Source organism: Strigops habroptila, chromosome 4, assembly GCF_004027225.2.
Source record: "Strigops habroptila isolate Jane chromosome 4, bStrHab1.2.pri, whole genome shotgun sequence".
NCBI classification, from domain to species: domain Eukaryota; kingdom Metazoa; phylum Chordata; class Aves; order Psittaciformes; family Psittacidae; genus Strigops; species Strigops habroptila.
In genome coordinates, this window is record NC_046358.1 from 12,305,618 (window position 1) to 12,329,082 (window position 23,465).

Below are 23,465 nucleotides of genomic sequence, written 5' to 3' on the forward strand. Positions count from 1 at the left end.
GATAACATGGAGTTTTTGAATACAAGAGCTCTTTCTGCTTTATTTTTCAGCCTGTTAGTGCAAATAGCTTTATAACAATTTGAAGTCACACAGGCCCCTAGTATAGAATATTGCCATTTCTAATATTAAAACGCTAGCAGAAATAACTTCTGTTGTTTTTTACCTTCCTCAGAATATAGGATAGTACATTACTATGCAGTCACTTGTAAAATGGCAATTAGATTTCTGTGATAACAGGTTTTCTTATTGCTGTGGGTATTGTCTTCTGTTTCTGTGCTGTTTTGTTTGGGGTTTGTTTGTTTGGGTCTGTTTGTTTTGTTTTTTTGGTGGTTTGGGGTTGGGGTTTTTTTTCAGAAAGCCTTTCTGTAAAACAAGCAAACAAAACCTCTTTTCAGCTCAATGTAAAAATCTGTTCATGCAAATTCAGTGTTTAACTTCTGCATGGCGATTCCGCTTTTTGGCTGCTTCACAATGTTATTTTTTGCGTTGTATATTGTAGACTCACATTTCTTTAAACTTTGTTTTCAGTCACAGGACCTCTGTCAGAGTTACAAATTGCATATGTATGCAGAGAAACCTTACAGGTACTGTACTTCTGCAAGTATATGATAAAGTGTTTGTTCCATGTATAAAACGTAGATACAGAAGATTATTTCAGAAGGTGCTGCAGTACCATCACTTGCATTTGTAAGCATTGGGAATCTAGCTGAAACCAATTAGCCAGGGTTAATCTGTTAGTTTCTATATTGTAAATAAAATTAGCAAGAAAATCCGGTAATGAAGTACAAATATTTGCTTAAAATAGTTGTCGGAGAAGTGCTGCGTCTGCACTGTAATTTGCAAAGGGGTTTACATAAGAGTAAATGTGTCTGTGGATCCTGCTGCAGGACCAAAATACTGAACCTCTGTCCTCCTCTGGTTTCTTGAGTAAGCCCGTTGGTTTCAGGGAAACAGTGGAAGACAGATCTGCACAGGTTGTGACCACAGCGTGGAGTGGGCTGTTTTCATCCATTGTTCTAACGCAGCGATTCAGTGCAGCAGTTGTTAGGACAAATTTTTGAATCTGATTGCAGAAAAAACAGCTAATGCCAAGTAAGCAAGGGTAAGTGGCTGAGTAACGGAGGGGAAAGAAAGGGGGGGGGGAAGAAAAGGTGTATTTTAAACTGCCCGTTTGATCTGTGGCAATAAATTCAAATAACTTGTAGAGGAAAAATACCGCAACCAGATGACCACAGTTCTCTTTCATATTGTAACTGCTAATAACTGTAGAACTACAAGATAAGACAATGGAGGCAGCTTGTTTCTTAAAGGAACTTTTCTTTCCCTGCTCTGTTTATCCCTGAATAATTATGTGAGAGAATCACAGGGATACACACCTTTCCCTGAAGGGGTAGTTGAACTGGTCACTGCCAGAGGCAGGGGCGTAGACCCATGAACTAATCTGCTTGGCATTTCTGTTCCTGATCTCTTCTTACTGCAGGAACTTGTGTTGCTGGAAGGGCAGCTTAAAGCCTAAACACTCGCATCTTGTAACCTTCAGGACTTCAAAAATATATTTAACTTTAGTAAAGGGAAAAGGTGATGTAATTTCATGATTGTTTTGAACATACACACACATATATATATGTAAAATGTTACACCATGGCTGGTTTAAACAAGGCTTCACATATATTGGCTGGAGCTGAGAGAGATGAGGAACAGAATCCAGAATACCTCTTATATGCAAATTTCAAGTTTCTCCACTTTAAAATAAAATACATTGAGTAATTTAAGTTTATTGACTGGGACTGGCTCTGTAGTGTGTTAACAAATGGCGATCTGACATGCTGTGTCTCTTTTATTTCCAGGGTCTTGCTTATTTGCATGTGAAAGGCAAAATGCATAGAGATATAAAGGTAACTTGGAACTTTGAGAAACTTACCTAAAACTTTCTAGTTTTAAAACTTTCAAAAAAATTTTAATTTGGTATTTATTATATTTTAGGGTGCAAATATTCTACTAACAGACCATGGAGATGTCAAGTTGGGTAAGTTGCCTGAATGTAATAAGACAGAAAGTAAGTGGGAACATCTTAATTTGATCAATCAAAAGCTACAGTACCATCTGGGATACTTTGATTTAGCAAGTTGCCTTTTTTCATTCCACTAAGACAAAAAAATGACCAGAATGTAGAGACCATGCCACCCAAGAGGAATATTCAGGTTTTTTAGGCTTTGTTTTGTGTTGAACAGCAAAATGCACAGCAAAGATTAAGCTTGCTACAAATGATAAAGCATAATACAGCATTCTACTGCAGTAAATTTTATTCAGTACTGTTCTCCGTGTCATGAACCTTCTGGTGTTACACTGTTGACAACAGGCAGCGTCCATGGGCTTGTGTACATATGACATGAGAAGTTTTGCATCTTATCAAGAAGTTACAGATAATTTATTTTTTCAACCATCAAGCCTTGAAGCCTCACAGGTTTCCCTGGACTTTGCCAGGTTGGGGTTACCTGGTTATCCACGTTTGTTCCTCACCAGAATGACAGTTCTCTCTCAGAGCCTTCAAGGTTCCACTGTGTGAGATGATTTCTCCTGAGCCTGGCAACCTTTGGAAAAGTGGGGTCTGATTCTGGCTGTGCCTCCAGCCTAGTGTATGACGTTGGGCATTTGCACACAGGTGAAAAGGAAACTCTCCTCCTTTGCAAGCGCTCTGAGGTCTACAAGATGAAAACTCAGAAGAGATCTGTGTTACTGGCTTCCTTCAGTGATACTTTGCAGTTAGTCAAGCACAAACAGGCTGAATCTCCTAGACTCATAGAATGGTTTGGGTTGGAAGGGACCTTAAAGCTCGTCTAGTTCCAACCCCGCTGCCATGGGCAGGGTCATCTTCAACTGGACCACGTTGCTCAAAGCCCCATCCAACCTGGCTTCAACCACTTCCAAGGATGGGGCAGCCACAACTTCAACCTGAGTGCACTGCCTTCAAAACCCCGATCTGTTTGTCTGATGCCTCACTTCACAGAAGTCTGCATGTAGTTAGGGCTCTGCAGGAAGCAGGGAGCAGACATTCGGGGAGAAGGAATGGGATACTCATCATCTCACTGTGGCCAGTGTTGGAATCAGGACACTTGTGCATTAGCCGCATCGCTGCTTTTCAGAAAAGCTGTGTGGTTCAACACATTTACTCCCCTGTGGTGAAGCAGGAATGCAGTGCTAGGAAAGCATGGCTTTTGAAAGAAGGGGGAAAAAAAACCCACCAAAAAAACCCTAAAAAGCAAACCAAAGCAAAAAAAAAAACCAAGCCAAAAAAACCCCTAAACGATGATAAAAAAAAAAAAAGGAGTAAAAAAAAGTAAAACCTGGAAATGGATAGGAGATTCCACTAACTGCATTAAACTTGGGTTATGTGCTGATACCTTCCTTTTGCCTGCTAAGCTAGTTAGGTTTGCCCAGAATTATCTTCCAGCTATTGTACTACAAATGCAATCAAAATAAAAAGGACTTAAATGATTTTTGGCTCTGCAAGTCCACCTGATTATCTGCAGCTCTGAGAGCAAGGGATTATTGTCCCCTAGACATGTCTCCAGAAATGAGAACAGATGTCCCCCCGCTGTTCCATAAGTAACACAGAAATAGTATCGTTTCCAAAGCATGATGCTATTTTTCCTCTTGAATATTAAATTGAATGTCCACTAAATCTTGTGAGGTTGCTTGGTTGCTGTATTGTGAGATGGAAAAATATCTAGGAGAGGAACAGGATCACAAGTGAGCTGTATGTGGAAACGAACTTTTCAATTTGAAGTCATTTCAGTGAAAACATTAACTGATCTCATTATTAATCTTGAACTGTTGAAGCTTAGAGAATTTTTTATTTGGATGAGAAACATGATTGTTCTTTCTTCCTAGAGTAGGTCTGGGATCTTACAGTGAGATTTCTAAGTCTATCATAATTTTCTTTTCCAGCTGACTTTGGTGTAGCCGCAAAAATAACAGCCACCATTGCAAAGAGGAAATCATTTATTGGTACCCCTTACTGGTAATAAACTACTTTGATTGCTATGATTGTATGCAAAGCTAAGTCTGTACTTATGCCAAGAATTCTAAAATACACACACTGAAGTATACGCACATATTTTTAAATATATATAGCAATTGCATAAACTTCCTTTCTTCCAAGTAAAATGCCTAAAGGGTTAAAGTCTGGGAAGTACTGATTAGAGCTGTTTGATGCTGTAACACAAGCTACGTGATATTTGAGGCAGAATGGCTGTTTCTCACACGTTTATTAATGCAGAATATTCTCCCCTTTGTCTGGATACCGAATGGTCATTTAGTTTCTCAGTAACTTCTTACACTTTTAGTGAATAAACTAAACAATGTCTTTCTGATTTCTGTGCAGAAAAAATTGTGAAGAAAAACAGATTTTAAACTATCTTTTAATCATCTCTACTGATTAATGTCTGTACAAGACAGCGCTTAATATGCAAATACATCATTGTAAATCTTGAGCTGGATTATATATGCAAATTTAACTGCTATTGGTTTCTGGCATCACTGTGATGCACTTAAGATGCCTAGGGCGGTATTTTTGGTATAGACTTGAACACGCATGTACAGCTTAATCCAGACAATGGGTTTTAATTGTTTCATGCCCTCTTTATCCTGTTGGCGAAGGAGGACTGAGGGCAGGAAGATTATCTGCTCATTAAAGCATTTCACCAGGAATCATGAGACTGGTTCTATTCCTAGAGCTGCTGTCCAGCCCATGACCTCGAGCAAAACACATCACCTCTGTGTGCTTCTCCACTCCCCTAATGCTGGGTGAGGGGAGGGGATGTCAGGCTTTTCCCACACTTATGCTCTTTGTGGGGGTTTCTACTCAATGGTTATGTGACAGTGCTTTGTGCCTCCTGCATGCAGACCGTGCTCTCAGTGAATGATGCCTTTGCTTTTAAAGGATGGCCCCAGAAGTTGCAGCGGTGGAAAAGAATGGTGGATACAACCAGCTCTGCGATATCTGGGCGGTTGGCATAACAGCGATTGAACTTGCGGAGCTTCAGCCACCCATGTTTGATCTTCACCCAATGAGGTCTGCTGGCTGGGGAACTGGCTCATCTCCAGGACCCTCTTCAGTCTCACCTGGAACTGTTAAAATATAGTGTAACCATCTTTGTAGCTCAGACTTAGAAACTAATGCTAGGATTCCTTCATCAAGCATTTACTTCCTGCGTGAGCTGTGTCTGCCTTTAAGGCATTAATCTAAAGCTAAAGACTTAAATTTAGAATTGAAATTATAACTGAAATTTTTAGGTGTAAAAAAACAAAAAAAAAAAAAAAAAGAAAACCCAAACAAAAAACCAACCCAAACAAAAACCCCTGCTTTGTAGCGTCATCATCAATCTGATTAAGAACTACCTAGTGATAGTAAATCACTAGAAAAGCTGTAGCCTTATGTTTAACAGGATTATGCATGGTGATAAAAAGATTTTATTTAAAGATAAGTAATTCAGCAGCTTTACTGTGTCTGTCTTCTATAATCCAGTTTCACCAATATGATTTTTACTGTAAAGTATTCATTTAAAGTGTTTGGGAATCAGAATGAAATTAATTTTTTACCATTAATAACATTATTCTTCCTTTACCTTTAGGGCTTTGTTTTTAATGTCAAAAAGTAATTTTCAACCACCAAAACTAAAGGAAAAAGCAAAATGGTAGGTTAAACCCTTTCCTTTGTTTAGTATTTTGTAGATAATGTGAAAAAACTATTTGTCATTATTGAAAAAGGGACGCAGTGAAAAATAGCGTGTGCTAGTTTTAAACTGGGGAACCTGAGAGGTGATGTCATTTACAGGAAGTTTCACTGAGAAACAACTAGGTGTTTTTTATAGCTGTTGGAAAGCAAACGAGAGGTTAAGTTCCAGCAACAGACATTTCTGACATGGCAGGAAACCATCAGGATGGGGCAGGACAGCCCTACCTATGTAATTGATCCCTGCCAGTGATCCAGAAAGAAATGAAATCTCCTTTCTTCGGTCCTCTTTGTATGTTCTAGAAAGAAAAATTATTTTTATCCTTGTATCCAGGCATTTGCTTCTGTCAGTGGGATAGGTAGGTGTTTAATCCTTTCATGATTTGTTTAACCTGCGATGCCTTCCCAGTGCCTGCAGGACTTTGTACCATGCTTACTAACATTTTATTTATGAGACTCAAAACAATTCTGATATGCAGGATTTTTTGCTCACGATGCTGCTGTACAATCTTTTTACCTTGAGGTGTTTGGATGGGCAGATATGTACTAGAGGAAGGGAGAAAACCCTTCCAAGAGCATGTTTCCTGGATTGAAACTGCTTGGTTTCAATAACCCCAGCCAATGCGCTTTATTTCTCCAGTGCTGCCTTCTCAGATGCTAAGGCTAGAAGAGGAAATGTAACGTGATTTGAAACCAGGCAGACTTGAGCTAACATTGTCTCCAGAGGGGCATGCTAACAGAAATGCAATTGCAAGAAAAAAAGCTTGAAAAATTTAGGTCCAGTCATAACATCAAGTCATAATTCAGATCTAAAAAGAAGTGACATGGCAAAGTCACCCAAGTTGTTCTGGAAATAGCAATACAGCATTTTAAAGAGTAAGTTGAGTCTCTGCCTAGAACTTGGTATTTTATCTTCCTATCTGTAGCCAAGAACAGTGAAATTTGTAGGTTGGACTAGATTTTTAGGGTTTACTTGGTACATAATTCACAATTCTTATTTCTGATATCTCTTCTGTAATAATCGGAACTGGAAAAAGATGAAATAGCAGCATACGTGTTTGGTTTATTTTCTGTACCAAAACCTTTTCCATGCAAGTTTCATGAATCGAATGTTTTTTTCCTTGTTTTGTTACCTCGGAAATGTAATTATTCAAACCTGAGATGAGGTACCTGGACGACATTCAAATTTAGCACACCCTTTTGTAATCTGTTTAGTAACTGTGTTAAAATCAAAAATATCTCCTTGAGAAATAAAACATAAAACCTCATTTTTCTTTAAGGTCATCGACATTCCATAATTTTGTCAAGATAGCACTTACAAAAAATCCAAAGAAGAGACCTACAGCAGACAGACTTCTTTCTGTAAGTGTCTTGGAACATTTGGTGACATGAGTAAGAGATCTCTTGTTTCAAAGTGAGCAACAGATCAAAAGGAAACCCAACTGGAACAATTTTCTTTCTCTGATCTTACAACACGGGTGGTGAAATCCAAAGGAAAGAGATACTGGTCAACTGTAGGAAGTAGGAAGATTTTGTTCAGTATCAATATTTTTATACAATTTTTGTTAGGAAAAATTACAGAAATTTGCTTACTATTCTGTCTTCAGCCTTTCTGCAAGTGGGTATCTCGGCCTCTTACGTACAGACATTGACCCTTCCTGTCACCCAAACAGAGAATGGATGTATTTAGCAGTTGTTCATATATCTATTTCTGTTTTCCTAAACTCAACTGAAATACTCATGTAAAAAATAAGGTGTAATTGTTTGGCTCAGAGTTTAATTTCCAGTATACAAGTGGTCAAAAGTGTGGCATTTCCATTCTTATTCAGAGGTTAGAAAGTTTAGCCATTAAGGAGTTGCTAAAGAAATACTCAAGCCCCAAGAAAGCAGACAAAACTCAGTATCATTCTATATTGGATGCTTATTAATGAAAGTTATGTATCAGTTGCATGTTATAACTTGTTCTTTTCTGCGGTTCCAGCATAGCTTTGTAGGGCAGCCTGGTCTTTCAAGATCTTTAGCAGTTGAGCTGTTGGACAAAGTTAATAACCCTGACAACCATACACACTACAGTGAAGCTGATGATGATGATTTTGAGGTGAGTGAGAACATCTCTTATTTTTTGTCTTTAGGTAAAACTACGGTTTAAATACCCTGCTTTGCTTTGAGAATGTAAGATTGCAGCTTGACAGGGGCACAGCCCCAGCAGTTTGAGAGCTCCATTTATAGAGTTAGCATGCAGGAGAAGCAAGGACATACTGCCATGGCGCTTGTCATGTTTATGCTGTGGTGTATAGAAGGATCATGTGCAGGGCTAGAACAAAGGTGGTGCATGTTACAGTGTGTGACTGCAACAGCTTTCCTCTTGTTATTTTGATTGTTAATTAAGAACCAACAGAAAGCCATGCAACTTTTCTCAGCTTTTCCATTTATAACCCTTGCAGCCTCATTCTGTTATCCGCCATACAATTCGTTCTACAAACAGGAACATCAGGGCAGAAAGAACAGCATCAGAGATAAACTGTAAGTTCTTGATGGGCTTTACTCATTTTGTGGTGTTGGTTTGCTTCTACCAATGAAGGATGTCAGTGTCATTCTTTTGTTGTGTACTCTGGAAAGTCTTTTCTGTGGCTGGCACACTTGAGGAGCAAAACCAGAAGAAACACCACATACACATCAATCTTCAATAATATTTTTCTGAAACCAGAATTAAAACTTGCATAATTTTCTGCTGTTTCATTACATCTCATTGCTTCATTGTAATGTTTATGTGGAAACTTTGCATGACCAGCATAGCTTTTCAGCTCTGTGATCTGTCAGACCATGCAGCCTTACTTAAAAGAGCAAAAGCACTAATAACGTGCAGACATCAAAGAATGAGAGTGAGTTTATAATTAGGAGGGCATCTTTCCACATGTGTGATGAGAAAATACAGTAAAAAGTAGCATTTTGTGTTTGTCTGCACAATGGCTAAGCTGACAGAGGGTAGGTTTAGATTAAATGCTAGGAAAAAATTCTTCGCTATGACGGTAGTGAGACATTGGAACAGATTGCCCAGGGAAGCTGTGGCTGCCCCATCCCTGGAAGTGGTCAAAGCCACGTTGGACGGGGCTTTGAGCAACCTGGTCTAGTGGAAGGTGTCCCTACCCATGGCAAAGAGGGGGGAACTAGGTGATCTTTAAGGTCCCTTCAACCCGAACCATTCTAGGATTGTTTCAAGTTCGTAAGTGAAACCTTTCCTTGACCCTGATGGAGCACTTGTGGTTGCAATAGCTGTCCTGGCCAGAGTGCATGTTAACAGAATGCATTTTCTTTTAATACAACCTTTTCTTTTAATAAAAATATCCTACTCGGATCTAAGTTGAAATTTCGAGGGTAAAAGGACCCTTCTCCAGGTTTGGACAAATGTTTTTTGTAATGACAATGCTACCTGCTCCTCTGCCTGACGTACATCACACTTTTAAGAAGCTTGCTGTTAAAAAGTCTCACGTTCATTAAAGGTAGCATGTGGTTAACATACTTACGTTTTGGTGTACTTTCATATAACGATTTGGTATTTACTTTTGGTCTGTTTCTTGTGGGTTTCGTATTTGCAAATTTAAGCATTTAGACAATAAGGCTGATACTTAAGTGATGATCACATTTTATAGGCAAATTAAGTGTTGTGTGCATAATATTTAGATGTGTTACAGCATGCATTTCACTGTAGTAAGCATTGAAATTAATGTTGTGTACATTAAATTTGAAAATGCAATGTTTTGTAGTTGATAAACTGCAGTTTGAGCCCCCTCTACGGAAAGAAACAGAAGCTCGGGATGAAATGGTAAGGGCAAGTTTGGTTTTTTTGTTTATTTATTAAAATCATAGTGTCTTTGTTGTTTTGTGGCTCTACTCTAAGTAATACGTGTCTGAAATATAAAGCCATGAGAAGACCACTCTTGGTCCCCAGACTATTTTTAAGAAAATGAATTGCCCTCCATGCTTTGTGCAGAGTCATGCTTAAATGAAAAAAACAATATGTGCCAACTGATTATGTGAAGAGGCAGTTCCGCATTTGAGTCCCTGATCTTCGTATCATCAGAGTTTATTTGCCGCTTGTTTCTTGGAAGGCCACCAGCTCACATGCAGCCAGTTTTGCCCCCCGTGAGCTGCTGTTGTTTGTTCCAGGCCTCAGCAGTTTGCTGTAGATCAGCTAATTAACGTTCTTGGGGATTACTGTATGCCTATGTACACAAGGGCTCCATTTTTCAATAAGTGTTGTCAACAGCAACAGCTGCCATTAATTTGGATTTGGAGACATTAGTGCTCAGCACTCCAGAAAAATCCCATTCCTGTTTTTCACAGATGTATTCCAGTTCACCAGGTAGGTGATGTTGATGGCTGCAGTATGTTCTCTTGCTGGAAGGGTGTCTTGGAGGTGCCCTGAGTGGAAAGTACTTACTGAGTTTTCACCATAAATTTTTGCTTTTGTGTTACTTACTGCCACTTGATACTGGTGTTACATGGTTTCCAAGTGCTGCTTTTAAATCTGAGTCTAAGAAGATGATAGCTTTTCAATAGTTGCTTTATAATCAGATTGTAAAACATTATTTCACTTTGGAATTTTACTTTACTACTTATGGGTCATTCTGCAGGGCTTGGGAATCTGACAGGCCTCTTCATGTGCTGTGGTAAAGTACTTCATTTTGACAGGGGAAAAAATGTCAATTTCTTCATCCTCAGGTTGTGGCAGCTGGCACTGACTTTGCTTCACATTGGAATCCTTTCGTTGATGGAAGCAGCAAGTAAGTACAGAGTTCAAAAACATCTTTTATTTCTGTGACTTTATATGAAAATACACTCCGAAATAAAAATGGAGCTATGATGGAAAAATTAAACCATAAGCCCTAATCCACTTAAATAGTCATAAAGTCAAAGGAGATTTTACCCAGTATGCAGTCCTCCTTCTGCAGTTGGTTGGTCGTTCTCTTGGGGAATGGATTTTAATCTCTTTTAACCACAAAGAGTAGTTTGTTTAAAATTTGTTGTAGCCCTCTCCAGTTCTAGATGGAAAGTGAAGTATAAATGTATGGCCAGCACACTAAAATAATACAGCCAAAATCAATTTTCTGAAGCAAAGCTGATAACCTTGCAAGGGCTGAGTTCAGAATCCTGTGCTGGCCTTGCACTTCTCTTCTGAGCTGCAGCTGCAGTTGTGACATCCTGTGACAAAGCACATCACAGCCCTGAAGCTGAGTCCTTGCAGGAAAGGGAAGGAGAAACCAGTTCAGTTTGATGGCATGAGTGCTTCTGCTGTGGGGTCTGATCGGTGTAATCTATAATACAGTCATACAGTGTTCTGGGGTGAAATGTTTTAGGTAAACATATGCTATAACTGCTTTCCCCTGGGATAAAGCAGGCCTGAAATAAGGAAGCACAAGTCTGTCCAAGTTACGACTGAAATTATTAGGTATGTGGCTTTCTTTTGCTGCAAAATACTGGATTCTACCTTTAAAGGCAATCTTTGAATTTGCAGTGAAGAATATGGAAGTTCAGTAGTACTGACTGATGCACATATGTAGGGAAAGGCAGTATTTTGGTTGAAATAATTGTTGTTTCCCATCTTTATTTGGAACTGAGTAGCAGACAGTGAATTTCTTTGGCTTTTTTTGCAGACACAGGCTTGCATAAGTTGTCAGCTGATATTACAGTCCCCTGGAAAGCTGTCTGTGTCACGGAGATTGCCAGTGTTTGGGTCTTTTTAAGTTCAACCTGGTTTTCTCTTCTCACTCTCATTGTAGTAAAAGTTTGGAGTAGCTTTCTAGGCCTTTTCTCCCTGTTCAGTAATGACAGCAACTGCTTTCCTTCCTCTCTTGGTTTGTTTGTGTGACCCTGATGAGCTCCAGATTGAAAGCCTGTCTCGTGAGTGCTGGCTTTTGTGCAGACAGCTGGAATCCATGGGGTCGAGGAGCAGGGAGGGAGGGAAGTGCCTCCCAGCAATGTGACTTACTGATCTGATTCTGTTTCTGTGGTGTTATTAAAATTGTCTGTAACAGGCCGTATTAAAAGCAGAATGAATGTGGCCATAGCAAGTATTGCTAGGGCTGTAAATAAGTAGATAGATACAGATTTAGTATTTGAAAGGAGGAGAGGCATAAAGTTTCTGGATGGTGAATCTGTGCTGCTTACTTGGAAACCACTTCCAGTTTGAAAACATAAACAGGAAATGCATAGCTCCTCTGTCCCAGCAATTCTCAGTAATACCAGGGATGCACAGAGAGGATGTGTGCTGGGAGGGTCCTTGCTTTTCATGTCCTTTATCAGAATGAAATGGAATTACTGGTCTGGAAAGGGGGATACCAGCATGTCTACCTGATGATTGAACTTTTTGCTTGGTATTCTCATCCTTATTGTAGCATTTTAAAAATACTTTTTTTTATAAAGTTGTTGTAGTATGGAGGAGGTTTTGTGGATGGTTGGACTTTTTCTCTTTTAAAATTTTTAATAGTTCCTGTTGGCAACTGTCTGCTGCTTTCCCTTCAGAAGTAACTTGCAGGCAAATTTCACATTAATCCAAGTTTGGCTGAGTTCGTTTTTGTATAATATACTTTTGTTTTCCTGTTCATTACCCTGTGGTCATCCCTCAGCGGGTGATGTGGTGTGTTGCTGAGCATGGAAGGATGTGTGAGTTGGCAGGTGTGGGGGTGTCTGCTCTGCATGCAGGGACTTGGACTGCACCGGGCGGCTGCAGCATGCACCGGGCGGCTGCAGCATGCACCAGCCTGTCCCTGGTTGAACACTGAGACAGCCAGCTTCTGAACTGGCTCTTCCACCTCACCATTCCTAAATGCAGAAGCCCAGACTTCACATCACAGCAACATACTAAGGAATTCTTTTTATTGGGTTTAGATTTCTGGTTTCAAATTGGTTTAGTTTTTTTGTTGTTTTGTTTTGTTTTGTTTTTAAGACAGAGCTTGAAAACTGCTATTTTTCAAAACGTTATCAGTTTTTATCCGTTTCAGGATTACATTGTAGTGCTGCTTTGATCCTCTAGTCACAATTTCTTTTTTGACCCTGGGGTAGCTTTGAAACAAGAATTCCCACTGTAATGGGAAACACTAGAGGAGGAAACTTCCCTTTGTAAAGGCTTTTCTCCATTTGTCTCCCAGTAACTTCCTCTGTTCTCGTATTATTTCTTTTCTTTTTTTTTCTGTTTCTCTCATATTGTACTGTTATGAGGCATTTCAACAATATTTAAAATACCAGGTGGGGAAGTGAAAGATGAGTTGATGGTATCTGGTATGGAAGAGAGCTTCTATGATAATTGGGGGGTGAGGGGAAGGAAAGGACCATACTAAATGAAAAAGGGCTTAATGCAGTGAATAAGAGAGAAATAGTTTGTTTTGAAAAGGGATGGGAGATGCTTGTTATGAAACTAAATGACATCACCGATCAGTTTAGTTGCATGTGTCAGCCTTAGGGCAGAGCTCTTAATTTTATAAACGTTTTACCTAGGGTACTGCTTACAAAATTTGGCGATGGGAGTGAAGATGTTGAAGAGTGAGTGAACCTCTTTCATGTACAGTTGTGTTTACTCCGTGTGGCTCTCGCTAAAGCAGGCAGCGTTCTGGCAAAACCTCTTTCCTTAAAATGCTGCAGGCAGCTTTGCCACTCATAAATAAGTGAGGGCTGGTTGCACTCCAAGGTCTAACGCACGCTTGATTCTGATCGTCATCAGAATGTCTGCAAAGCAATGCTTTCTTCCCTTGCTCTCCTTCCTGAGGTTATCTTAGCGTGCATATGTAAGTGCCTAATGCTTTAAAGCAGATTTTATATTGATTAATCCATCAATCACGGGCCAGATCCGGTAGTGACTGCACCAGACTAGTCCTGAACGTATATTTATTTGCTAATTTCAAATACCCTTCACCACAGAACGCTCTATAACATTGGCATTTATGAAAGAACACGAGTTTATTAAAAAAACAGCACTTCTAACAAGATTAACATGCTTTTTCCCCCCACTCCTAGACTTCTAGTTTAACCCTGTTCATGCAAAGCTGTGATCCACCTATTCTATGCATCTAGATGGGTTCATGCAAAGCCGTGATCCATCTATTCTATGCATCTAGCTCGTCTTGTTTAGAGTCTGTGTTCTCAGGTAGTTCTGTTTATGTTGTTGGTTTAACTAAGACAACTACTGAACCTTTTCATTGCAGATCAACGCTAAAACGAGCAGGGCCACCTCCGCTACCTCCTAAGGTAAGAGATAGTGGGGTTTAGGAATTTCAGGCAGCAAATTCCACTTGTGCAGCCTCTGCAGTGCTTCTGTCTGATGCTCTCAGTAGGTTATACATTCTGTTGAATACCATTTGCTAGCAAACTTTGTGCTTAATGCAGCTTCATATTTTATGCTGACTTGCAGTCTATACGGTCTTGACCTCTGGGCGCTCCTGGCATTGTACACTACCTTAGAAAAAGTGACTTGTATCTTCCCTCTGAAGAAAGCATGCTGCATGGGATTTCCTCTTGTTCAGCATTCTGCCTGCTGCTGTGATTTTCCACCAGAGAAGGAATACCTTTTAGATTATTCTGCTGTTAAATGGCTCTTTTCAAAGGCTGACTTTTTAATTTTTTTTAATGGAGAAGCAGTCTGACTTGAATTAAACTTGTCTGAAGTTTATGCTTCCAGGTGCCATTTCCCAGGTAACCTTCACCTCTGGTTTGTTGCAGCCGAGAATAAACAGTTATCCTGAGGAGAACCTCCCAGATGATGACAAATGTCAGACAATAAAACACTTCCCAGACTCACAGAACAGAGCCCCACCAGCTCACAGGAGACAGAGTATCCCTGTTTGTGGGCCTCAGACTGATTCTTCCCCCATTGGTATGACCAGCAGCATCAGTAGCCCTGGATTACTCACAGCTAGATACAGCGACTTAGGTAAATGCATTACATTTCCCAAAGGTAACTTGCATCCTGTAAAAGCAAATCAGTTCTAGAGTCAGCTATTTTCAGCAGATATGTTTTTTTAATGCAAGCTGATCATAAGGTGCAGCTTTCCTTTTTACACGTGTGCTGGTACCTGAGATGCATATATGGACGTTTCAGAGTTCACTTCTCCACTCCTGCTAGATAAAGGGGAGAAGAGTGAATAGAGCAACAAAAATATTTTCTATTTCACTGTGTCAAGTAAGCTACAAAATGTGTCTGGGCTTCTTTTCAGGAAATGGGGGCGGCATGCTGAAACTCATTGAAGAAAATGCAGAAGGGTCTGGACAAATCCCTCAACTGCCACGTAAAAAAGAGAAAAGAGATTTTCCTGTAAGTTTTGTGACTGTCAGTCTGATTTCACTGTCATGTTAGCTAGCTAGTTTTATATCAGTGCGGGGGAGGTATTTTATGATCTTTCTTTCTTCCCACAGAAGCCAGCAATCAATGGTTTACCACCGACACCGAAGGTGCTGGTAAGAAATCTCATTTGCAGTAGGAGTTATTGGAAGCCTGCTCTCATGGCATCTCTCAAGTGTCAGAAGGTTTATGCTAGAATAAGCCACCAGCTCACCTGGCGTGATTTTCTGCAACTCACAGCCAGTTACTTTTTGTGTACTGAACCCATGATATTTGTTTCCTTTTCTTAAAAACTTCCTTTCGCCAGTGTGGATGTGAAGGGTTGGAGACTTCACTGGCTGTGTGAGTTGTGATCTCCAATAGCAGTCTCTGCTTAGTAAAGAGAAAGGGGGAGAGGTGGTAGTGGTGTGAGACGGTGTTATTGCTTTTGCTTGTTTTCCCTTCATCTGCTGTTTATATAACCACTCAATATTCATACATACAATCATCTAGGTTGGAAAAGACTCTTAAGACTATCAAGTCCAACTGTTAGCCTAGCACTGCCAAGCCCACCACTAAACCATGTATTGTTCTCACCCAATAGGTACTTAAATTTTTTCATATTATTTTGATCCCTCTTTGAGTTTCTTAGTGTGTATGAAGCTTATGAAAAGGTTTGGAAGGCTGAATTGCAGCCTTTTGGGGGAAGATAAAAATGTTTTGCATCAAACCATATTAGAGTAAGCTTGAGTCTGAAGAAAGAGCCACAGTGCATACAGGTGTGTACTAAGTGGCCACGTGCTAGCAGATAAACACTTTATCCTGTGAACTGTTTCAGGTTTCAGTTTTGGTGTCTTTCAGATGGGAGCATGTTTTTCCAAAGTCTTTGATGGTTGTCCTTTGAAGATTAATTGTGCAACATCATGGATACATCCAGATACTAAAGGTAAAGTTATTTTAAGTTTGTATTTTAAACCTGCCTATTGCCAAAGTGGTAATGAACTTGTGAAATAATAAATTTCTCTTAAATTTTTAGATCAGTACATTATCTTTGGCACAGAAGAAGGTATCTACACCTTGAATTTGAATGAACTTCACGAAGCAACAATGGAACAGGTGATTTTTGGTGTACTGAACACAGATATAGGGATATTAAGAAGCAAGAAAGTTTTTGGTATTAGAGGGAGTAGATGGGATGCGAGGCTTTGTGGCATGAACTGATTCACATCAAAGCCAGCCACGATACTCAGAAAATTAATAGTTCCCCTACCTACCTGATTTTTTTTTTGTTGTTGCTGCTTATGTAACACTGCTTTCAAAGGACTTCTCTCTTAAAACACCTTTCTTCTCCTTGGAGACAACTGATTACGTGCCCTTTCTCTCTCCATTTTATCTCCACTAGATGGCATATTGCTGCTCCACTGGATGCTTCCAAAGCCCTCAACAATTTCATTTAGCTGGCATTATCATCACCAATACATACGCATTTGCTTCTGTTTTCTTGGGCTCTCTAAGCCTTTCCAAAGGCACTTCATGCAATCATGGTACTGTTACATTTGCTCTTTTAGAGTCAGGAGAAGCAGTTTTCTTGGAAATGCTGGCAAATGCTGATAATGAGTTTTACTCCTGTAGGTTTGTAAAGCAGTTCACAAAGGCACTTCAAGCATCTAAAGAGCAATAAACTCAGTCAAGACATGGCACGGGTCAGAAAGCAGAGGTGGCAGGGTGGGTGCAGCTGAGTAATAGTGAGAGAAAGATGGTTTCACGGAAAGGGCACTGCACAGAGATCTGTGCTTCAGAAAGTCCTCTGTTTCTGGGAGCATCATGCAAGAGGACAAAACTCGAGATGGGAAGTGGTTCAACAAGATCATGGAGAGGTTAGTTTGGCACAGACAAAAATGAGACGATTATAAAGGGCTTGATGATGAGAAATGGGAGTTTGAATTAAATACAATTAGAAGATCCTCTCAAATTGAGAGAGCTGAGGGCACACCTAAATGCAGTAGGATAGTGTTGAATAATGAAGTTGTTTACCTTTTTGTGGCCTTAGCAGACATGGGGTACAACAGTCTAAAAAGTGTGGTGGCAGCTGTTGGAGACCCCCTGGCCTTCTTACCTCAATTTTCTCTTTTCTCCATTAGCTAAAGCGATCTCTTTCCTTGTACGTTTTCCTAAATACTTCATGTAACAGTCTTGTCTGGACTTTTCCACATGCTTTTTTATATGCTATTGAAAGGTTAGATATGTCAGCGGTAGGTAGAGAAAACACTCCATGCACCACCCCAAAGTGAAAGTATCCTTTTTTGTGAGAGCATTCTCAGTTGGCAGAGGTCAGATGTGATCCACTACAAACCCCACAGGCTTTACCGCAGTGCTTCTGCTGTGCCACTTGTTTCCTTATTTGCTTTTATTAATCTTAGGATTTCTCCCCAACAAATGCACATTTTCAACTGTTTCTCCAACTTCTAATTCTGATCGCATCTTCCAAAGTGCTTTCTGTCTCTCCAAGGTTAATATCCCAATTTCAGAAGTATACTTGTATTTGATTGTTAGTTTTTTAGTGAAAATACTGAATGGAACCAGACCCAGAGAAGACACTATATATCTACAGGCTGCTTTTCTGTCTATTAAATAGCAAATTGTTCATAGACACTCCATTTTTATGTCCAGACAGTTGTATGTTTTCTTTCTGCCATTTCCTCTACCCATATTTTCTTACTTTGCACGTGGAAGTGGCACACTTCTGTTAAAGAAGGAAATTCAGATGTTCAGATACAGCCTGTTCGGCACAAGTCTGCACTAGCTGCTTTTGTTATCCCTTAGTAATTAAAAAGTATGTGGTTTGTTCCTGTACTACTCTGGCTGTTTAGTCAGTCAGACTATTTTGCAATTCCCACCACCCTTTTTATTTGGCATAGGTATTGTGTTTGTCCTTGAGGTACTTGTTTGTCCTTGAGGTACTTGTTTGTCCTTCATCAGTTCTTGAAGATAATTATTACTGAGACCTTGGGGTCTGAGCCAGTTCTGAAGTACTGTAAAGTAAACTTTACTGGGACCTGCTGACATGAGTATACCTAGTTGAAATAGTGTGTAATGTGCTCTTTTTCTGCTCCTAGCACAAGATGCTATTAACAGTGCTATTAACTGTGTAAATCATGTAGCTTTTTTTCCCCTGTCTTCTGACTTTTGTGGGATTTAATAGGTTTCTGTAATACTGTCTTTCTCTGGCTGTCATCTCTAAGCAAGCTGTATCTTTTTATATATGGTATTCCAGTCTTGCCAGTTGTCCCAATATGGCTCTGTGCTACTAATTAAAAAATGAAGAAAAATAGAATTTTGAAAGTTTCAGGGGTGGAAGAGGCAAAGTATGAAAATACTTCAGATAGAGAAAAGGGCTAAGCAAGGATCCAAAAGAATGAATTAAAGAGGAAACTGTAGTTGCAGCTGGGACTTTCTCCAGTGTCGATCCCCACAGGAATGGTGGTGGAAGTGGAGCAGGCAGAGAAAACCATGGTTAGAAATTCCTGTATGTTTCTATTAATGGACGTATTTTCTTTCTTCAGTTATTTCCCCGAAAGTGCACGTGGCTGTATGTTATCAATAACACCTTAATGTCCTTGTCAGGTATGTGTAAATAAAGGGGAAATCAATAAGGTTATAAATAAAGAGAAGCATTTCAAGTTGTAATTCAGTTTAATGTATTTTGATATTGCTGAAGTAGGAAATGTGGGTTTTGTTGTGCTTGAAGTTTTGCTTCAAGTGTTTTAATATGAAAGACTTCCAGAAATAAAACTGACGTTTACAAGTAGTAGAGCCAGTTGTCTGCAATGTCTCACCATAATTATTTAATTTTTTAATTTATTTTTAATCAGTTTGGAACAGCTCGGCACGTGGCATTTGTTAAACAAGTTGCCTCTGTCAGGGCTGCAATTTGGCTGAAAGTGGCTGGAAAGTCTAAAGTGTCCTCCTCTGGTCCCTGAGCTAGGAGAGTCGGGATAAGGATGGATTTCATGTGTCACAACAACATTAGGAGAGGATTGCCATAGGTGCATTATTGAAACGTAGCTACAGTGTTTGCTCACTCTCAGTGTATTGTAGCCTGGTAGCATTTTTGGTATGAACCAGATTGAAAAAATAAATCCACCCTAAAGCAAAACCAGTTTCAATTTGAAGGAGAATGAGGTGGCTGTGAAATACTAATCCAGCAATTGATGCTTGAAAAAAAAAGTTGGGTTGTTTTTCTTCGGTTGTCCTGGAATAGGATATTCTAGATAGGAAACGGAGGCACTGTGTCATGGAGAGTAATTGTAGCACTGTGCCTTTAAACATGCAAAGTTTGTGTAATGCCACTTCTGTCGGTTTATAGATAAAGAAAAATGTTGTGATACAGTTAATTGTTGTTGTATAATTACAGCCTTCTAAAAATGTTTACATAAAACTAACTTTCAGAGCTGCTTTAGTGTTACTGAAATGAACTCTGAGTCAAATGCCATGGCTTCTCTATATGCATTATTATTGTTTTGTTTTCTTTTTCTTCATAACTGGACTTGAAATACCTGACACACATGGTCCGTTTTTCTAGAAGGTAATTTTCTATACCTACATTTTTCTTAGCTGTGCAGTTCTCTGCTGGAGGCATGGGTGCGATGTCAGTTGTGCTTTTCTCTCTTACAGGGAAAACATTCCAGCTGTACTCCCATAATTTAATAGCTTTGTTTGAACAAGCCAAAAAAACAGGATTAGCGGCTCATATTCAAACCCATAGGTTTCCTGACAAAATATTACCAAGGTACAAATCTTTCACTTATAGACAATTATTAAAAAGTGAAAATTCCCATAAATACTGTTTGCGCTGTTGAATTGGTAGCGTGAAGGGCCTTTGACACCTCTTGTTGATGTGTGTTTTCGTAATTGTTATTCCAGGAAGTTTGCCTTAACGACGAAGATCCCTGATACAAAAGGATGCCACAAATGCTGTATAGGTGAGCCAGCCTTCTGTTGTGCAGTCTTTTTTCCTGGCCTTTGTATTGAGTATGGCATGTCTTACACTCATTTCTTTTTAATAAACTTACAGTTAGTTCACTCTTCAGAAAATAGTATAACTGCATCATTGCTTAATGATGTGCCTAAGTGGTGCTTAGCTTTCCTTTTAAGTAATGGGGAGGGTCTTTATGCTGCTGAGTGGAAAAGCATTTTTCGTATCAACTCTTAACCTAGAAATGTTGCAGTGTAGAGCAAGGTCCAAAGGAAAACTCTGGAGAATGCCAGCAGCATGCAGCTGGTGGGTGTTGCACACTCTCTTTGAGAGCTGCAATGTTTGGGATCACTGGCTTTGGGATCAATGGCTTCAGGCTGCCTCCAGAGCCAGCTAGTTACTGCAAAATGCAGCCTGTCTGCAACTATAAAGCTTGTTACAGGATCCCAGACTTGCTGCACATACACAAATACCCTTTCTGCTTTGTCAGTTTGGCTCAGGGTTTGACCTACATCCAGCTTTTAGCAAGGCTCACTTGAAAAGAGTATTTTCCACAAATAAAGGGCTGGACATGAATAAAAATCATGTCAGCCTAGGGAGGAATGAAGCCATCGCTCCAGATCTTAAGTGCACACTAGAGTTAAAAGCGTTAAAGCTTGTGAAGTTATAGATTTGTCTTTGGCTTCACTGACTTTCTGAAGGCTTGGGCTTTCTACGGAATGCATGTCCTTTTGAAAACTGGCCCTAGTGTTGTATGAAACTGTACCTTTGCACTCGTAAAAATGCTTAAGCAGAGTATAAAATACTGAGTTGCAAACTTGGATATCCTGTTTAGCTCATATGAAGTGTCTACAGTAGGCATATTTACAAATGATTCCTGAAGTCAGGCTGGTCTTGTATCCAACTGAGCTTAAAAAAACAAACCTCAAACCCTTTATCATATTATTGCGTGAACTGGCAAAACTCAAAGACATTATGGGCCATCTTCACAGCTTGGGAATGTTTTTTATTTAAATCCCAACTTGACCCAGACCTTTCACTCCCCTGCTCTCACAGCACCAGGAAGAAGGCGTAACAGCTCTTCTGGCCACTCAGCATGTGGCCTCTTTACTGGGACTCAAAGAATCCTAGTGGTTATTAATTATAATGGAATTTATCTGGAAAGTAGCACAATATTAATCACTGTGGATATTTGAATGGCAAGCCAGAAAGCAATTAGTGTGAAACTGGTGCTGTTTCTTAAATTATTTGCAAAGATAGCTGTAGGGTTTTTTCCAAGTGTGCATTGAACCTCCAGGTCTTAAAAAGGGTTGTTTTCTGGGGTTTTTTGTTTGTTTTTTTTTATATAGTACGAAATCCATACACAGGACATAAGTACCTTTGTGGTGCATTGCAGTCTGGAATTGTTCTACTACAGTGGTATGAGCCAATGCAGAAATTCATGTTAATAAAGGTAAGCATTTAAATTTTCATTTAGTACGTTAATACAGTTGTTGAAATAACCTTTCCAGAATTTGTAATGGAAAGTACATCCCAGTCTAGTCCCATTTGTGGGTTCTGAGCACTTGAAAATCTGGCTTGACATACTTTGACTAAGAAAAATCTTGTGACTGAAGTCAGTCAAGTGTTGGATCAAGCCCAGTACTAGCAATAACAGACCAGCATGTACCTCTGTGCAGTGTAATATTGCTCACAGCTCATGCTGTCTCAAAAAAGCACTCTTGGTAGCAGTGAGAAAAATCTTCTTTATCTTTTGTACTTTATGCATGTTATTTTAGGCTTCTTATTTCCGAGGTAAAAGGAAACTTTACAAATGCCTTATTATGGTTTTTTCCAGCACTTCGACTTCCCTTTGCCAAGCCCTTTGAATGTGTTTGAGATGCTAGTGATACCAGAGCAGGAGTACCCGATGGTCTGTGTAGCTATCAGCAAGGGTACTGAACCAAACCAGGTTGTTCAGTTTGAGACAATCAACTTGAATTCTGCTTCTTCGTGGTTTACAGAAATTGGTGCAGGTAAGACTGTTGGTCCATCTTGCAACCATTCTGTTGTCTAGTAACTGTTGAATATCCCTTCATCAGCACTCATTTGGAAACTCCTTAGGCTAGGCAAAATGATGCAGCTTCTCTACCTAAACCATACTGAAGCTGATCCCAGGTTCTTCTTGTGATGACCTGCCAACTTCAGTATAAACTGGCTTTCCTAAAAGACTCCAGTTTCAGACACATCTTTTATTTTAAAAATCTCCTTAAGACAGTAATGCAGACCCTGCTGATTGGGTTCTCATTTGTGCTTGCATACTTTTTCCTGGGATCAGTCATAGTCCTCTTTCCCCTTCTTTCCTGTGTACAAATTCACATAAATGCATTCTTGTCTGTCTTCCAGTTCTTGGGGGAGGTTTGTCATCCTCAGCTGGCTACTAATAAATAGAAGATTCTGTTATATCTTCAAAAGCTACTTGATATCTTGCAGATGCTTTTTTTTCTGCTGGCTTTGTTGGATATACCTTTTTACATTTAAATACTGCATTTTACCAGCTGTACCAAGAACTGTGTTAATAAAAACTAGAAAAACTATTAAATCTAGTTTAATATCAGCACATAATCTTTCCAGATGGGGATTTATGGGAAAAGAGCATTTTTTTAGGAGCAAAGAGTTCCTTGATAATTTCTGTTGTTCTTTATTGTGCCTCTTCATGAAGGAAGCTGACATGCTGTGCTGAACTGTAACATAAAATGTATTTTATGCCAATAAACAGTAGTGCTTTCATATTAAATGCCTGCTTTGAACTGACGGGTTTGTCCTTAGGCCCTGTACTTCTCCCAACAATTTCTGGGATCATATAGCCTTAAAAAAAAATTGAGAGTAACAAAAAGTGTAGATTGCAGAAGACTTGCAGCATACTGAAAAGGCTGTAGCAGTTGGTGAGAGGTTGAGGGGAGGCTGAGATCAGTCTTATGATGTGATATAAAATAATCTGTTTTCTTTTTCACAAGGCAATCAGCAGTTAGATGCCATTCATGTAACACAGCTGGAAAGAGACACTGTCTTAGTCTGCCTGGACAGTAAGTAACACGTCTCTGTTGGGCAACTTATTACACCTTGTGCAAAACTTGTTTTGCCACAGTTGTTGATTTTAACTCTACCACAAGTTAATTTTTCTCCCTTCATCGCTAATTTGTGTTGTAATATTTCAGAATGAGTAGGGGTTCCTTTTGACTCTTGTGATTCCACTTTCCCTCTTCGTGTGTGTATCATTCTTGTTTCTTCTCAAACTGAAATGTAGAATTACAGATCAGAATTCAAATATATGCCAATCAGAAACTTTCAAAATTTACTTGGGGAAAGTGGCATTTGCCTGTTGCATGTGCTAGCAGGACAAATAGCCAATACTCCATCATACACCGTAATTATAACCACAACTCCCATGCATCAGATGTTAATAC

The 23,465-nt window shown here is 39.5% G+C and overlaps 1 protein-coding gene across 5 annotated transcripts in view; it reads left to right on the forward strand.

The window, feature by feature from the left end:
* MAP4K5 (mitogen-activated protein kinase kinase kinase kinase 5) overlaps positions 1 to 23,465 on the forward strand; it is a 68,234-nt gene that overhangs the window by 37,051 nt on the left and 7,718 nt on the right. For 3 of the 5 annotated variants that reach the window (XR_003991251.1, XM_030484901.1, XM_030484900.1), the window contains 25 exons: positions 529 to 584; positions 1,848 to 1,895; positions 1,984 to 2,026; positions 3,949 to 4,021; positions 4,943 to 5,074; positions 5,634 to 5,696; positions 7,015 to 7,096; positions 7,716 to 7,832; positions 8,179 to 8,257; positions 9,499 to 9,557; positions 10,457 to 10,518; positions 13,229 to 13,273; positions 13,933 to 13,975; positions 14,447 to 14,657; positions 14,941 to 15,038; positions 15,140 to 15,181; positions 15,906 to 15,990; positions 16,081 to 16,160; positions 18,608 to 18,668; positions 19,627 to 19,629; positions 19,719 to 19,833; positions 19,968 to 20,026; positions 21,369 to 21,472; positions 21,857 to 22,034; positions 23,016 to 23,084. Coding sequence is in view for 4 of the 5 variants with exons in the window: in XM_030484901.1 (XP_030340761.1) it covers positions 529 to 584; positions 1,848 to 1,895; positions 1,984 to 2,026; positions 3,949 to 4,021; positions 4,943 to 5,074; positions 5,634 to 5,696; positions 7,015 to 7,096; positions 7,716 to 7,832; positions 8,179 to 8,257; positions 9,499 to 9,557; positions 10,457 to 10,518; positions 13,229 to 13,273; positions 13,933 to 13,975; positions 14,447 to 14,657; positions 14,941 to 15,038; positions 15,140 to 15,181; positions 15,906 to 15,990; positions 16,081 to 16,160; positions 18,608 to 18,668; positions 19,627 to 19,629; positions 19,719 to 19,833; positions 19,968 to 20,026; positions 21,369 to 21,472; positions 21,857 to 22,034; positions 23,016 to 23,084 (2,007 nt within the window). In the remaining variant the exon portion in view is untranslated. The remainder of the gene's footprint in view (positions 1 to 528; positions 585 to 1,847; positions 1,896 to 1,983; positions 2,027 to 3,948; positions 4,022 to 4,942; positions 5,075 to 5,633; positions 5,697 to 7,014; positions 7,097 to 7,715; positions 7,833 to 8,178; positions 8,258 to 9,498; positions 9,558 to 10,456; positions 10,519 to 13,228; positions 13,274 to 13,932; positions 13,976 to 14,446; positions 14,658 to 14,940; positions 15,039 to 15,139; positions 15,182 to 15,905; positions 15,991 to 16,080; positions 16,161 to 18,607; positions 18,669 to 19,626; positions 19,630 to 19,718; positions 19,834 to 19,967; positions 20,027 to 21,368; positions 21,473 to 21,856; positions 22,035 to 23,015; positions 23,085 to 23,465) is intronic. The other 2 variants (XM_030484902.1, XM_030484903.1) reach the window with 2 other exon arrangements.